Source organism: Aythya marila, assembly GCF_965140915.1.
Source record: "Aythya marila genome assembly, chromosome: 18".
Lineage (NCBI taxonomy): Eukaryota > Metazoa > Chordata > Aves > Anseriformes > Anatidae > Aythya > Aythya marila.
In genome coordinates, this window is record NC_139059.1 from 10,550,993 (window position 1) to 10,565,856 (window position 14,864).

The 14,864-nt window shown below is 66.6% G+C and overlaps 1 protein-coding gene across 1 annotated transcript; it reads right to left on the reverse strand.

The window, feature by feature from the left end:
• Window positions 1-1,613: 1,613 nt before the first annotated feature.
• Window positions 1,614-10,242, reverse strand: USP43 (ubiquitin specific peptidase 43). Its single transcript, XM_082774611.1, has 15 exons — window positions 9,981-10,242; window positions 8,586-8,726; window positions 7,051-7,139; window positions 6,362-6,454; window positions 6,080-6,215; window positions 5,882-6,005; window positions 5,324-5,399; window positions 5,112-5,217; window positions 4,660-4,763; window positions 4,461-4,538; window positions 4,254-4,383; window positions 3,840-4,155; window positions 3,172-3,330; window positions 2,424-2,561; window positions 1,614-2,344 (listed from the first exon to the last, which is right to left on the reverse strand). Exons 1-15 carry the CDS (start codon window positions 10,224-10,226, stop codon window positions 1,662-1,664), a joined length of 2,619 nt encoding a protein of 872 aa, XP_082630737.1. The 5' UTR covers window positions 10,227-10,242; the 3' UTR covers window positions 1,614-1,661.
• Between the last annotated feature and the right edge of the window lie 4,622 nt (window positions 10,243-14,864).

Genomic DNA, 14,864 nt, shown 5'->3' on the forward strand with positions numbered 1-14,864 from the left:
CAGACTTTGCCTTGTGACTCGGTGCCTATGTCCCCCCCGGCAGGTGCCCACATCCCGGGGCGCATCCGGCGTCCCCGCGGTGCCACCGGGGCTGGAGAGGTGCCAGCGGCCCCGTCCTCCCCCCGAAACAGGGCACGGGGGGCACCACATGGGTGGCGTTGCTCCGGGGTCTCGTCTCTTTGCTTCGACCCCACCGTGCGCTCGCTGTGGCCGAGCGGGGCTGGGGGAGGCCGGCCCAGCAGCAATAAGGCGAGTGCTGGGGGGGGGACGCGTCCCCATGCCCCGCCTGCAGCCCCCGCTCGCTGTCGTCGTGGGTTGGTGGCGTGGAGCAGAGGCTTTGGTTGTGCATGCAGAGACAAAGTAACCTTTTATCCTTTTCAGAGAGATGGTATATATATATATCTGGTGGGCATAGATATATATATATTATATATTTGTATATAGAGAAATATATATATATATATTTGTTTTATTTGGAGCCATTCCACCTGACCTGGCGTACAAGGGCCAATGTACATGGAAATGCTTCGCCTTCCCGGCCCCCCCGGCCCCGCTCCACTCCCTGTGCTGCACAGCCCAGCCCCCCCCCGCGCTGCCCTCGGCCCCGCCGCGATGTGACTGTCACCCCTTGGGGGGGCCGGGCGAGGGGAGGGCGGGAGCACCCGAAATAAACGTGCAAATTGCTGTTGAACTCGCCCCGAGCCTGGGTTTATTCGACGCCTGCGGTGGCTTTGCAGCTGGTTGTGGTGGTGGTCGTGGGGCCATGCTGTGGAAGTGGGCTTTGGGGGGTCGGGGTGGGGATGAAGCAGTGGGGTTTTGCCCTTGGGGTGAAAGAAAACCCCATTACAGCCACTCCTTGCCATGTGGGTGCTGGAGGGCGGCTCTGCCTGCCTGCCGTGCTGCACCCCAGCCCCTTCCCCACAGGCTTGTGCCCATGGGTGGCCCATGGCCACCTCCAAACCCCCCAGGACCCACTCCAGGAGCTTGTAGGGGGGCTTCAGGTCTCACCCGGGTGGGCACCACACTCACTCACACACACGCACGGCACCGGCTCCTTTCACGTGTCTTTAATAAAAGAGCTCAGAGCGCCGCCGCCAGCAGCCCCCGCGTACAAAAGCTGGGTGGAGGAATCGCGTTTTGCATAGCCCTGAGAGCGGGAGCGGCGCCCCGCTGCCGGCCACCCTGCCAAGGAGTTGCCTCGTACAAAACAAAACCATCTCTGCATAAAACTCTCTGTACAGAATAAATCCTCTCCTCTCCTGATGTCCCACGGACCCCACGCTGCTGCCTGGTGCTCGCTCCCAGGTAAGGCATGGGTTGGGAAGGGGCTGGGGGCTGCGGTGCAGGGCACACCGGGCACAGGATGCCCCCGGTGCAGCGGGGTGCAGGGTGCCCTGCTGTGGGATCTTCCTGGGGTGCCAGATGTGCAGGGATGCCCCCCCCCATTCCAGGCACCCCCCTGCATGATGCCCCCGGCACCACGCACCCAGGTTTGGGGTGCTCACGGTGCAGGGATGTGCCGCTTCCAGGTACCTGCGTGATGCCCCCGGCACCATGCACCCGGGATCTGGATGTTCATGGTGCAGAAATGCCCCAATCCTGGACACCCCCCAGTGCCGGACGCTCCCACTTGAGCCTCACACCAGCCCCAGGGGCCCTGCTCAGAAGCTGGACTCAGGCACAGCCGCACGGCGCAGCGATGCCGTGCGCTCCCGGCCCCGCAGCACCGCACCCCGTGCACCCGGGGGGCCGGGGGGGGGCTGTGGGGGTCCCCCCGCGCCCCTGCCCAGCGAGGCCGAGCGCCGCAGCAGGCGGAGGGGGCGCGGGGGGAGGCTGGCCGAGCTCTGCGAGCGCCTGATGGGCGGCTCGGGGCTCCCCAGGCTGCTGCAGAGCGCAGCCCCCCCAGCTTTGCCCTCTTGCCGCCCCCGGGGGGGTCTCTGCTCCTGCCCCCCACTCCCGGGGGGGCTCTTGCTTTTGGGGTGCAGGCGCGGGGCCACTTCGGCACCTGCACTCCGGGCTCGGCGCAGCGTTGGGGTGCAGAGGGGCAGCTCAGATTTTTTGGGGGTGCCGGCTGCCTCACCCAGCGAGGGGCTCCGGGCCTGGGGGGCAGCGTGGGGGCTGCCATCCTCACCTGCCCCTGCTGGGAGGACGGCACGGTGGGGGCGGCGGGGCCGGTGCCCTGGCTCCAGGTGCACCACCAGCTGCCCTGGTGCCCACGGCCGGGAGGTGAAGGACCAGCGCAGGGGCACGGGCCTGGGGGGGCCGTCTCGGCGGGCGGGGGGCAGCTTCACGCTGAGGCTGCGGCTCTGGACACCGCGCACTGAGGGCCTCACCTCGAAGCCGCCTGCAAGGAAAGGAGCAGGAGGTCGGAGCAGCCACCCCAGGGTGCTGGGGGTGCTGCAGGTGCTGGGGGTGCTGCTCACCTTTCTCCTGGGCGGTGCTGGTGTCCGGGGTGCTGGGCGGGGAGGGACGGGGGGCAGGGGGCTGTGACACGGCGCTGTCCTGCTTGCTGCCGCCCAGCCGGGACACCCAGTGATCGGACAGGGGCGAGCTGCTGGAACCTGCGGGGAGCAGGGGGCTGTGAGCGGGGCTGGGACCGGGCTCTGTGCGAGGGCTGCACGGTGCCGGCACCAGCACCGGTCCCACCCACGGCCCCAGGAGGGCTCAGCACCCCTGGGAGCAGGGCGGGGGCTGCTCGTGGGGCTGCAGCAATGTGGGAGCTGCAAGGAGCTGTGTGCATGTGTGTGGGTGTGCACACCTGTGGGCTGAGTGTGACCACACCGTGCCGTCTGTGCTGTGCAGCTGCAGCTTCAAGCACGTGTGCAGTGTGTGCAGGCACCCAGCTGCATGCAAGAGTGCACAGCTGGCTGCGGTGTGTCTGCACAGTGTGCTCTCTGCACGTGTGCGTGCACCTAGATGTGCTGTGTGCACCTGCAGCACTGTTCACACATAGGGACACATCCCCAGGTGCATGCACGCATGTGCACACCGTGCCGTGCACACACACGTGTCCAGGTGCTGCACACACGTGTGTCTGGCTGTGCTGTGCCCACGTGCTCCGTGGCACTGTGCCATGCCCACGTGCATGCCCCAGAGGTTCCCGGGCACCATCAGGCGGGTGGCAGCGTGCAGGTGGCCGTGAGGTGCCACGGCTGGGGCGGTTCCGCTCACCTCTGGCGGCGCTGCTGGCCGACCAGGCGGGGATGGCGTTGCGGCGCTGGTAGAAGAGGATGTAGGCGCTGCGGGTGCTCACCTCGTCCTCCTGCACCGCCTCCACCGTGCTGTCGTCGTAGCTGTACCACCGCCCGTCCAGGGAGTTGCAGCAGTAGGCTGGGGCAGGGGTGAGGGAGGGCACGAGGGGGCAGGGACCCCCCTGGGCCGCCCCTCACCCGGTGCAGCGGGGACGGGAGCCCCATGGCGCTGCGGGGTGGTGCTGGCAGCGAGGGCGGCCTGATCCCTGCAGGCGCTGCTCTGGGACACAGCCCCACGCCCCCAGCCCATGCTACCTGCCCATTGTGCATGCCCCCCACCCCGTGTCCTGCCCCACAGCATATCCCCTGCGGTGCCCCCCAACCCCGTGCCATACAAACCCATCACATGTGCCCCGGAGGTGCCAGCCAAGCCTCGTTGCACACCCCTGCAGTGCCCTCCAAACCCCACGTCCTGCCCCACTGCACATCCCCCTCCAGCACACCCCAACCCCATGCCCCATCTCCTTGCTTTGTACCCCAAACCCAGGCTGTACCCCAAAGCACACCATGCCCCAAGCCCCACTGCCCATCCCCTGGGGTGCCCTGCAGCACACCCCGCTGCCGTGCCCCGTCCCACCCCGCACTCACCGGTGTAGTGGCCGCCCTGCATGCTGCCGTGGTGGTTGCAGACGGCGTACAGGTCGTACAGGGAGTCGCGGGGGCGGCTTTCGGGCAGGCGCCGGGGTGCCCAGCGGCCCCCCCCTGGGGCGAGGTGCGGGGCCATGTCCAGCCCCCGCAGGGGGAAGCGCACCAGGGTGGTGAGTTTGTGCCGGTGCTCGGCCACCTGCCGGAACCGCTTCAGGTGGATGATGAGGATGTCGGGCAGCGTCCAGAGGCTCAGCTTCACCGTGCCCTGCTGCGGCACTTGGCAGTGCGGGCAGCGCCACGCGTCGTCCGGGGCCAGCTGGGGACACCGCACACCATGAGCACCCCAAAACGAGCCCGGCAGCCCCAGCAGCCTCCCCCCAGCACCGTGGTGCTCGTTTTTGGGGTGCCCCCTACCTGCTCCTCCTTGGTGTAGAGCTGGAAGCACTCGTCCAGTGTGCAGCTGTGCTGCTGCTGGTGTGCCTGCTGCTGCAGCCGCACGCTCTCGGCGTCCTGCACGGCCTCCTCCTGGAGGCTGCCGAAGAGGCTGCGGGGCGGGGGAGGCCGGGAGGGTGCTCAGGGCAGGGCACCCCACACTGCCCCCGATCCCCACGCGGGACTCACCGCTCCTTGGTGGCCACGTCCCACTCGGCCGTCAGCTGCACGTGGGGGGGACCGCCCGTGCCGCTCAGCCGCAGCGCCCTGCGGGGTAGCGTCAGCCCCGTGAGTCCCCAGCCCCTCTCCATGCCTCAGTTTCCCTCCCGGTGGGGCCGGGGGCAGCAGCACCCCCCTCCCCATGGGGACAGCCATGTCCCCCCCTCACCTGTCGATGGCAGGGTGGCAGAGGGGCCGGGCGTCCTGCGGGGACAGGTAGGTGCCGGGTGCTGCGTCCCCGGCCACACGGAGCCGGAACAGGGTCCCTGAGCCCTGCGTGGCACAGCGGGGTTCAGCAGGGGCTGGGTGGGGTTCAGGGGTGTTCAGGGGGGGCTCGGCTACCCCAGGAGTGGGGCCACCCCCGGCCAAGCGCCCACCCCAGGCTGGACGCAGGCACCAATCCTGGTTTGCATTGGGAATTTAATTCTGGGTCCCCAGGGGCTTCGATGCTGCTCCCACCCGCGGTGGGGACAACCACGGGGACGGGGTCCCACCTGTGGGGGCTGCCCCCTCCCAGCCCCGGGGACAGCACGGGGACCCCTGGATGGTGGCGCCCTGGTGCCGAGGGCTGGGTGACGCCGCGGCCCTGTCCCCGGGAGGGGGCACCCGGGGGGGTCTCACCTGTGCCCCGCTCCTCATCAGGTGCCGCAGTGGGGCCAGGAGGCTGCGCTGCAGCTGTGCCCACGACGCGCCCCTCTCCTGCCACAGCACCAGGGGGGGCCCGAACCTGGGGACAGAGGGGACGGGGCTGGGATGGGGCTGGGGCAGCAGTGGGGACGCCCCCCGGGGATGGGGGCACTGGGGGAGCACCGGGGGGGGCGCGGTGCCGGTACCTGGCTTGGTGGGGGCCGGTGCCCACGGCGTGGCACAGCAGCAGCAGGAGCGCGGGGGGGGCCGGGGGGAGGCCTGCGGGACGGGGACATTGGGGGGGGGACATTGGGGGGGACATGGGGACAGGGGCACAATCACAGCCCGGGGGCACGGCATCACCCAATCACAGCGCAGCGCACACAGCTCCCACCAATCGCAGCAGAGGGGATCCCCGCCTCCCACCAATTATAATAGGGGGTGAAGTCTCCACCAATCATCACAGGGCAGACACCTGCCCGCCACCAATCACGGCACAGCACACACCTGCCCCCACCAATCACAGCGCGAGGGACATAGCTCCCGCCAATCACTGGGAGGAGGGAAGGAGGCTGCCACCAATCAGAGCAGGGCAGGCACCTGCTTCCACCAATCATGAAATGGGGGTGGAGGGGGCTGTTATCTCCCACCAATCAGAGCGTGGGGCTCTTTTCTCCCACCAATCCCAGCACAAGGACTGTTATCTCCCACCAATCAGAGCCCAGGGCTGTTATCTCCCACCAATCCCAGCAGCGCCCCGGTACCTGCGGGGGGCGCAGGGGGCCCCTGCAGCGCGTACAGGGCCGCCCCCTCCCCGGCCGTGCCCAGCTCCTCGGCGTCACCCAGCGAGCGCAGGGAGCCCCGCGGGGACACCTCCGCCAGGATCACCTGCGGGACACCACGGCGGTCGGGGGCCTGGGGGGGGGATTTGGGGTGCCCCCGCTGCCACCAAGCCCCGGTACCTGCTTGGGGGGCACGTCCCCCTCCCGCGCCACCATGGCGCGCAGCTCCGCCACCGTGCCCCGCAGCGGCACCGCCAGCCCCACGCGCAGCGGGCGCCCGGCATCGCGCTGCAGCACCAGCGTCACGTTGAGCGCCCTGCGGACGGCATCGGGGGGAGTCAGGGCGGGGGGCACCCCCTCGGCCGGCACCCTCCCGTCGCAGCACCCACACCACAAATCTTTTGGCCCAAATTGTGCGAATCGCTCGGTTTTGGGGGAGTGGGGGGGGGTGCGGGGGCTCACCTGGTCTGGTGCGTGGGGATGGGCAGCGAGACGCAGAGGAAGGGGTCGAAGGTGTTGCTCTGCTTCAGGCAGTGCGGGCATGTCAGTGAGGACCTGCGGGGCGCGGCACGGCGCTGGCACGTCCCCAGGGAGCGTGGCAAGATGCCACACAGATGGGACAGCCCCACCGGGGCTGCGAGATGGAGGTGGGGGGCTTGTGTCCCTCCATGGTGCCTACCCAGAGCCACGCACAGCCCCGGCCGGCTGTTCACTCTGAACCCTATCAATGGCACCGCAGCGATTGCAGCTGCACAACCTGGTGCTGGCCGCGCAGCCCCAGCACAGCCCGGCTCAAATCAATGCTTAATGCCAGCAGCCGGCACTCCTCTCCCTCTCCCTCTCCCTCTCCCTCTCCCTCTCCCTCTCCCTCTCCCTCTCCCTCTCCCTCTCCCTCTCCCTCTCCCTCTCCCTCTCCCTCTCCCTCTCCCTCTCCCTCTCCCTCTCCCTCTCCTCTCCTTTTCTCTCCCCTTTCCATTTTTCCCCCCTCTCTTTTCTCTGCACCTCCACACGTCCCCTCGCTGCCCTCCTCCCTGCCCCGAGCCCTCCCAGCCCAGCAAACTCGGGGGGGTCCCAGCCCGTGGGTGTCCCCCCCCCGGCAGCACCACGCGGCTGCGGCACTGCTCCCAGGGCAGGACGCGGCCCTCGCTCACCTGTACTGCGCCTGGAAGTGGCTCTGCACGAAGCTCTGCGTGTGGGGCGCCGCGGCACCGCCGGCACTGCTGCTCTGCTCCAAGACGGGCTGCGGGGACAAGGGACAAGCGGGGTGAGCCCGGGGCACCGCGGGGACACGGGGAGTCAGGCACAGCTGCGGCGTCCCCATGGGCTCTGCGGCACGGGGAGCAACCCCTGCCTGGCCCCATGGGGAATTTTTGGGCACATCCCCACATGGGCAGCACGGCCCAAAGCCTCAGCCAGGAGCAGCCCCGGGGCAAGGAGGACCCGGGAGAGCCGAGCCCTGTGGTAGCCATGGCAGTGAGCTGCCCTGCGAGTTCCCCTGCTCTGATCCTTACAGGACACGGATGAAAACATGACAAGTGCTCGGCTTTTCAGGGCTTGGGCTGCTGGAAACCAGGGCTCAGCCCCCCCATACCCGGCCCCTCTCCCTGCCCTGCCTCAGCCTCCAGCCCTGTGAAAGGGGCGCCCTCAGGGTGCACACAGCCAGCGGTGGGATGCTGCTGGAGGACTGGGCTGTTGTAGGGAATGAAGAGTTTTTGGTATGGCCACGAGCAAGCCTGAAAATGCAGCAGGTATTTGGACGGGCTGTGGGTTTGCCTGGTGCCATCTGTTGGCACCAGGTCCCGCTGAGCCTGACGTGTCCTCATGGCCTGCTGGAGCCCATCTGCCGTGTCAGAGGGGGACCTGACTCACTCTGAGCACTGCCCGTGCCCCCTCTGATTCCCCCAAATTGCCCCAAATCCCCTGGAGGTTCCTCCTCCTGCTCCAGCCCTCCGAGCAGCAAACCCTTCAGACCCCTGGGGCTGCTCGGGTAGACCCAGTGCCTGTTTCAGTCCCACCAGAGAGCTGTCACCAGCGGCTCCTGCCTGTCCCCAGGGCACAGGGGACACACCGGGGTTGTGCCACCGCAGCCCCGGCTCAGAATGTCCCCAAACCCGGTGTCCGCGCTCTGCATCCCACAGCGTCCCCACCCCCTGTCACCCCGTGTGACACCAGCAGCAGGTTTTGGGGTGAGGGACGCGGGCGCTGACTTCTCCCAGGGGGTTTCAGGTGCTTGCTGTGCTCCCAGCTCACACCCAGCCGCCTGAGCAGCTGCTGCCTGACGGCAAAAAGCGTGCTTCAGCTTTTCGTCCTGTTTAATAGGTTCTGAAAGCAGAAGGGAAAGCACGAAGTGCCCCCCGCAGGCACCACTTTGGAGCCAAAGTGCCACCGAGACCGCTCCCAGCAGCGATCTGCTGCACCCACGGGTGCTGCAGGGACCCAGGGCAGGCGCTGGGCTCCACGGGGACCCCAAAACAGTGGGGGGACACCCGGGAAGAGGGCGCTGCCCATGGGGTGCAAGGGGCGGGCAGCAGTGGGTTCAGCTTCTGAGAGCTGCTGCTGCAAAAAGGACGCTGGGGGGCACAGAGGGCCCTGTCCCGAAGCCAAACGGCCTCTGCCAGTGTCACACCAGGCGCTGGCACCTCACTGGGGACGGGGACACGGGGACATTGAGAGCGGGGACACCCACCTCGGTGGTGGCGCAGGGCCCCTGCGCGGGTGAGGCGGCGCCCAGGTCCTCGTGCATGCGGTCCAGCAGCCAGAGCAGGAACTCGAGGGCGTCGTGCTGCGCGTTGCCCCGGAACTGCGCGCTGTGCTTGGACACGATGCTCTGCAAGGCACGGCGCTGAGCCCCGGGACACACGTCCCAGAGACAACTGACACCCCGGCACGAGGCCCTGACCCCGTCCCAGCCCCAGCCCGCAGTAATTAAGCCCATAACGGGCCGGTGCCTGCTGTCCCGGTGGCTGCAGGGCTGTCACAGCTCTGGGCCGGCCAGGGAGCATCTCCCAGCAGCTCGTTGTGCAACAACTTTTGGGCACCAGGAACCGCTGCCGCCCCAGCAGGCAGTGGGGATGCTCCTGGGGCCAGGGCTGTCACCAGAGACCCCCCCAGCCTGGCCAAACCCTCACCCCATCAGCAGCACCGCATTGCAAGCCCGGTGCCACCCCGTGCCTCAGTTTCCCCAGCAGGGTGAGGCTGGCAGTGCCAGCCCAGGGTGTGCTCAGCCCAATGCCACCCGGTGCCGCACGGGCAGACCCCAGCACCCAGCACCCTCCAACTGGCCGGCACATCCCGGTAACGAAGGCTTCCCTAATTAGGCAGTTCATGAGCTAACAGCCCCACAGAGGCTCTAACAACCTTGACGCCCCGAAGCCTGTGGTCTCACACTCTCCCTTGCTCAGCTCCAGCCCCTCACAACCAAGGCTCGGCCTTGGGGCCCCCCAGTTCCATGGCCACTGGCTGAATGCGCTGCCCTGTGCCTCAGTTTCCCCTTCTGCCGAGCAGAGCAAACTGGGGGGGTGCTCAGCCCAGCTGGGTGCCCCCCAAGGTCCCCTCCAGCTTTGCCCAGCTCGGTCTCAGGGCCCAGCCCCTGGCTGAGCAGATGCACTGCTGGGATCACAGCAAGCCCGACACCTCGAGCACAAATCCCCGGGGACACGCAGCGCCAGCCGGGTGCCACTGTCACCAAACCAGCTGTCACCGAGCCGGCCACGGACAGCACCGGGCGCCGTGTACGGGCACAGTGCCCAAACCCCAGGCGGGCAGAGCCCCGGCAGCGGGGTGCCAAGTCAGCACCGAGGCTGAACCCTTGTGGGGCACCCGCCCTGCGCTCTCTTTGCTGCGAGGGAGCTCAGTGTAAGGGGAATAACGAAAATAACGGGGTGAGAGCGCCCAGCAGGCAGCCAGCACCCAGCGGGAGGGAGCCCCAGGCTCAGCCTGAAGTCGGCTCAGCCCTCGCGCTCCGTGCATGGCCCCGCGCGGGGCTCAGCACCACGGTGCCCGTGGGAGCTGCTGAGCGGCCGTGGGGTGACGGGGCCGGGCTGGGGCCGGGCTGGGGCCGTCGGGGCCATCGGGGCCGTACCTTGAACTCTGCGGAGAGCCGCGGGCTGTAGTCGAGGGTCCAGAGGGCGCGCACCAGGGCCGCCAGGCGCTGCGTGACCTCGGCTCGGGCTCCGCGGGCGCGGTAGCGGCCGAGGGCGAGGAACTCGGCGAGCGGGGCGGTGTTGCTGAGGCACTGCACCACGGCGTTCATGAAGCACGTGTTGCCGTGGTTCCGCAGCCCCTGCGCGCCCGGCGGCCGTGCCACGGTCCCCAGCCCCGTCCCCATCGCGGTCCCCACCCTGGTCCCCGCCTCCATCCCCGTCCCCGTCCCGGTCCCGGTCCCCATCCCGGTCCCGCCGCCCCCGGGTCCCGATCCCTGCCCCGACCCCGACCCCGATCCCGGTGCCCGCCGCCCCCCGCCCCCCCCGCCCCCGAAGCCCCCCTCGTCGTCCTCGGGCTCCCCCCGCTGCGCCCCGCGCCCCCCCGCCAGGCGCCCCCATGCGCGCAGCAGCCGCCCGGCCAGGCCGCCCAGCGAGCGCAGCGCCCCCCGGGACCCCCGGCACCCCCGGGCCCCCCCGGGCCGCCGCCGAGCCCCCCGCCGCCGCCCCCCCCCGCCCCGCCAGCGCCCCCCGGGGCCGCCCCACGCCGCGCTCATGGCCCCGGGGGGCGGCGGCGGCGCCCGCCCGGTGCCGGTGCTGGTCCCGGTGCCGGTGCCGGTGCCGTCGGGGCGCGCATGGCCCCGGGCGGGCGCTGGGCGCCGGTGGGGAGCCGGTGGGGCCGGGGAGGGCGGTTTTGTGTGCGAGGGCGGCTCCTCCCCCGGCCGGGCTGGCTCCGAGAGAAGGGGAAGAGAAAGGAGGAGGAGAGGAGGAGGAGGAAGAGGAGGAGGAGGAGGAGCTGCAGCGGCGGTGGAAGCGGCTGCGCCCGGTGGCCCCGTCCTGTGCCCGCTTCGGGTCCCTGGGGGCCACCGGGAGGCTGCGACCTCCCCCGGGGAGCCGAGGCTGGAGGCCGGCCCGGGGGGCACAGGGGGCAGCGGGCACCGGCCCCGGATCGGGTACAATCGGTACAATCCGTCGGGGCCCGGTGGTGCCCAGCAGCTGGAGGGAGCATCGGCATCGGCGCTGCCTCTCTGCAGAGGTCACGGTCTGCAGGGCAAAGCCCCGGGGCTCCCCGGCACCAAGCCAGGAGATGGAAACGGGGAGCGTTCACGGGAGGATGCGGGGATTCCTCTGAATTGTGCTTCACGTGCTGCGGGAAGAGCGGGCATCGCCAACCCCGGGAGCTCCCGGCGGGCTGCAAACAAAAGCACCTCTGGGTCTGCCCGGGGATGGGGGCACCAGGACGGAGGCATCGCCCCTGAGCACCGCAGGGCAGCGAGGCAGTCCTGCTGAGATGGGGGCACCCGGGGACCTGAGCCTGGGTGCTACTGAAAGCACGGGAGGGCAACGGGGAAAGCAAGGGCACAGGAACATGGTCACCAGATGTGGCCACTGTGAGCGGTGGGAATTAGAAAGCCAAACCTGCCGGGCACGTGAAAGAGAACAGAAAAGAGAGAGTGAAACAGCCCTGAACCAAAAAACAACAACCAAGCCTGCCCAAATTAGACAAGGAAATGTGCCAGGCCATAGAAGCTGCTGTCCTGGGGTCCCAGCAAGCTGTGACACGGGGCACGGCGCTGGTGGCACCGCCTGCCCCTGCTGCCACCCCTCCTGCAGGTAGCGCCGGCCCCTCCTGGCTGGGAGCAAGCGATTCCCACGTTGGGGTGAGGGCCAGGAATGCTCGCTATGTTAATCCGCCTTTCTCTAACATCCTGCTCACAACTCTCACTCTCCTTTGCATGGTTCTGGACCCCGCGCCTTCCCATTCAGCTCAAATCAAATATTTATTGGTGCTGCAGCACGCAGGCAGCGCTGGGTTGTGTAAGTGCTTTTTGTCTAGATGCCTTTTTCGGGAGCCCCCGGCTTTCTCGGACTTGTGCCGTGCAAGCTGATGTTTTGCACACATCGGGCTCAGATGTGGAGCAAACGTGGGGTGAGGAAAACCTAAACATCAGCTACAAAGAGAATGGGAAAATACCCGCCTGCTGTTCTGAAAAAATCCGTGCTGCTATGGCATGGACTGCCCCGGTGCCACAGATGGCAGGCGGCATAAAACCACGGGGAGGCTCCTGTGGCAGAAACGAGCCCTGCGGGGAGGCAGAGTCTGTGCAGGGCAGCACCGGGGTGTCAGGGAGGGTGCGGGAACAAAAACCTCAACAGCCCCAAGCTGAACTGAGTCCAGCCCAGCAGAAACCCATTGCGATGCTGCCAAATCACAGCAAAAAGAAAAAGAAGAAAAAAGAAGTCTTCACGCTCACTGGGTTTTGCCCCAGGACAATGTTTTCTTTATCAAAGCCTCCCTGCTCTCTCGGCGCGAGCTGGGAACATCTGTGGGGCGGGCTGGGAGCCTGCTTTCACAGGGGGGCTCTGGAGGTGGTAAGTGCTTTCTGGGTGCAAGCGAGGACAACCGAAGCCTGCGCCTGTTTTTAAGATTCTGCGCTCCTGAGGAAATCCATAATGCCAGCCCCACATCGTTACGGGGGGGCCACCCGCTAATGGTGCCATCCGACTTCGTGGCTTAAGGCAGAAGGGGAAAGCTTCCTCCTGCAGGAGACACCTCCTCGTTCGGCCTCCTCGCTCCAATTAAATTATAGATAGCAAGCTAAGTTATTTAGCAGCCACATGAAAGATGCATGGGTGCTGCCTTTTTGGGAGCGGAGGCGCAGCAGCGAGGCAGGTGAATGCCGCCGGTCCGGGGAGCTCGCAGCCGACGAACGTGCTCCTGCAGCGCGGAACACGAAAGGTCAGCGGCAACTTCGTGCTGCCCCTGGGCTGCTCGAACTCACTTTGTTTGCAATTTTGCTTTGTTTGTCATGAATATGTATGGTCCCAAGGGGCTGCTCTGGGCAGGTGTCTTTGGGTTATTTTTACCTGTTGTCCCCTGTGAAGGTGGAAGCTGAGATCCCTGCCACAGGCACTGAAAGGGGGGTACAGAAGAGGTGAGCCCCGTTACAGCAGCCACAAGCCAAGGATTCGGGTGAGATCCAGCCTCCAGCCACAGGCACTCACATCCCTCTGGATTCTCCAGGGTGAACAAAATCAGCGTGCAGAGCCCCGCACGTCCATCTCCATGTTGTCATAACCAGGAACCTCAGTTTTTGCAGGGGCTGGGAAAGCCCTGGCTTTTTGGGGACGGAGTGATTTGGGGTGAGGAGCAGTGCTCCATCACACTCCGGGTGTGTGCGATAGGCAGGTCAGAGCACAGCCAGCTGCTCCTCCTGGGCTGCGTTAGCCTAAGGACTCCTTTGGCAGCCTACAGAGTGCCTTCGGAGTAAAGCAATGACTTTGCCCTGCAATCTCCATCACTCCCTGCGCATGTGGGGATGTGGAACTGGGTGATCTTTAGGGTCCCTTCCAACCCAAACCATTCCATGCTCCTGCCATCCTCTGGTTCTGTGTCTGCGCTGTGACTTCTCTTGGCCAGGTCTGTGCCAGCTGAACCCCCAGGGACTTGCTGCCTGCCTGCTGCAGGGACGTGGGGCAGCCTGGGGCTGGGCTCCCCCCACTCTGAGCACCGGGGGATTCACCTCCAGCCAGCAGACACCCCAAGGCACCGAGCAATGCACGAGTCAACAAACACTGCAAAGTTATTTCAATGCCAGTGTGTTAAAAAAACTACTAAAAGGCTTTTGTGCCAGGGCAGAGCAAGACAACAACAACCTGAGCCCTTCTGCAGGCTGCAAGCCAGCACGCCACAAAGCCCTCCACGGAGGGGGGAATGGCAGCCTCGGGGCCAAATTGCTGGTGGCAAGGAGCTCCCATCACAGCATCACGCTGTGAGTTCGTGCCACACAGCCAGGAACCCGGGTCTCCCTTCCCTCGGCTCCATGCCATAAAGCCGAGGATCAGTTTCACCCACCCACAGAGCTACCTGCTCCTGGAGCACGCAACAGGCATCACACAACTCTCACTTTTTTTTTTTTCCTATTAAAAAAAAGCCATTTCCAAAAGCCAGGACATGCCCAATTTTTGCTGCCCCTCACTTCACGCCCTCTCCCCCAGGGAGCACAGTTTGGCTCCATCACCCAGGCAGCACACAGCACACCCGTGCTGCTCGCGCAGGCTGCGCTGCCGTAGCCTGTCTGCTGCTGTCTTGCCACTTGCTGCTGCTCCTCCTGGGAATTCGGGGAGATACACGGGGAGAGATGTGTGTGCAAACACGGCTTGCAGCAGCGACACCTCGTTGCTCTTGTTGATGTGAGGGGAGCAGCAGCACCTCCCTCTGCCTGGCAGTGCTGCCCTCCTTACGGCTGGCTGCGGGCAGAGCCTCGTACGGCTCCGTTAGGAACAGGGCTGCTCCTCGTGACTAATGGCAGCGTAATGAGTAATCCACGTTGAGGCACAATTTGCCTGCCGTCAGGCAAGCGCCTAATGGGGAAACGTGCGACTGCAGCTCATGCTTTCCAAATAGAGCCTGACTTCTGATGGAGGAGAGGCACGGGTTGCTCTGCCTCTCGGCTGCTCGGCATTATTCATGTAGGTCACATCCATTTGTAAAGCTCCAGGGGCTCCCCAGGGACCCCAGCTGTGCGGGTGAGGAGCGTGCACTGCTCTTAGTGCTGCTGGGAGATGTGCGGGGGGGCAAAGAGCGCTGCTGAGCTGCCTGGAAAGCCGAAGAGCTTATGAGAGCCTGGCTGAGCCCCCACTGCCCGTCTTTTCCAGGTACAGCCACATACTCCGAGGTCACAGAGCTGCCCACAGCCAGCCTAAATGCGCTGAACGTGGTTATCACCTCTGAAGTGCGGCGTGGGGGTCCTGCCCCAGGGATCCTCATGGCTTCCTCGGGGGGCACCGGGTCAGGGTGTACAGCAGCACGGTGCTGTGCTGCC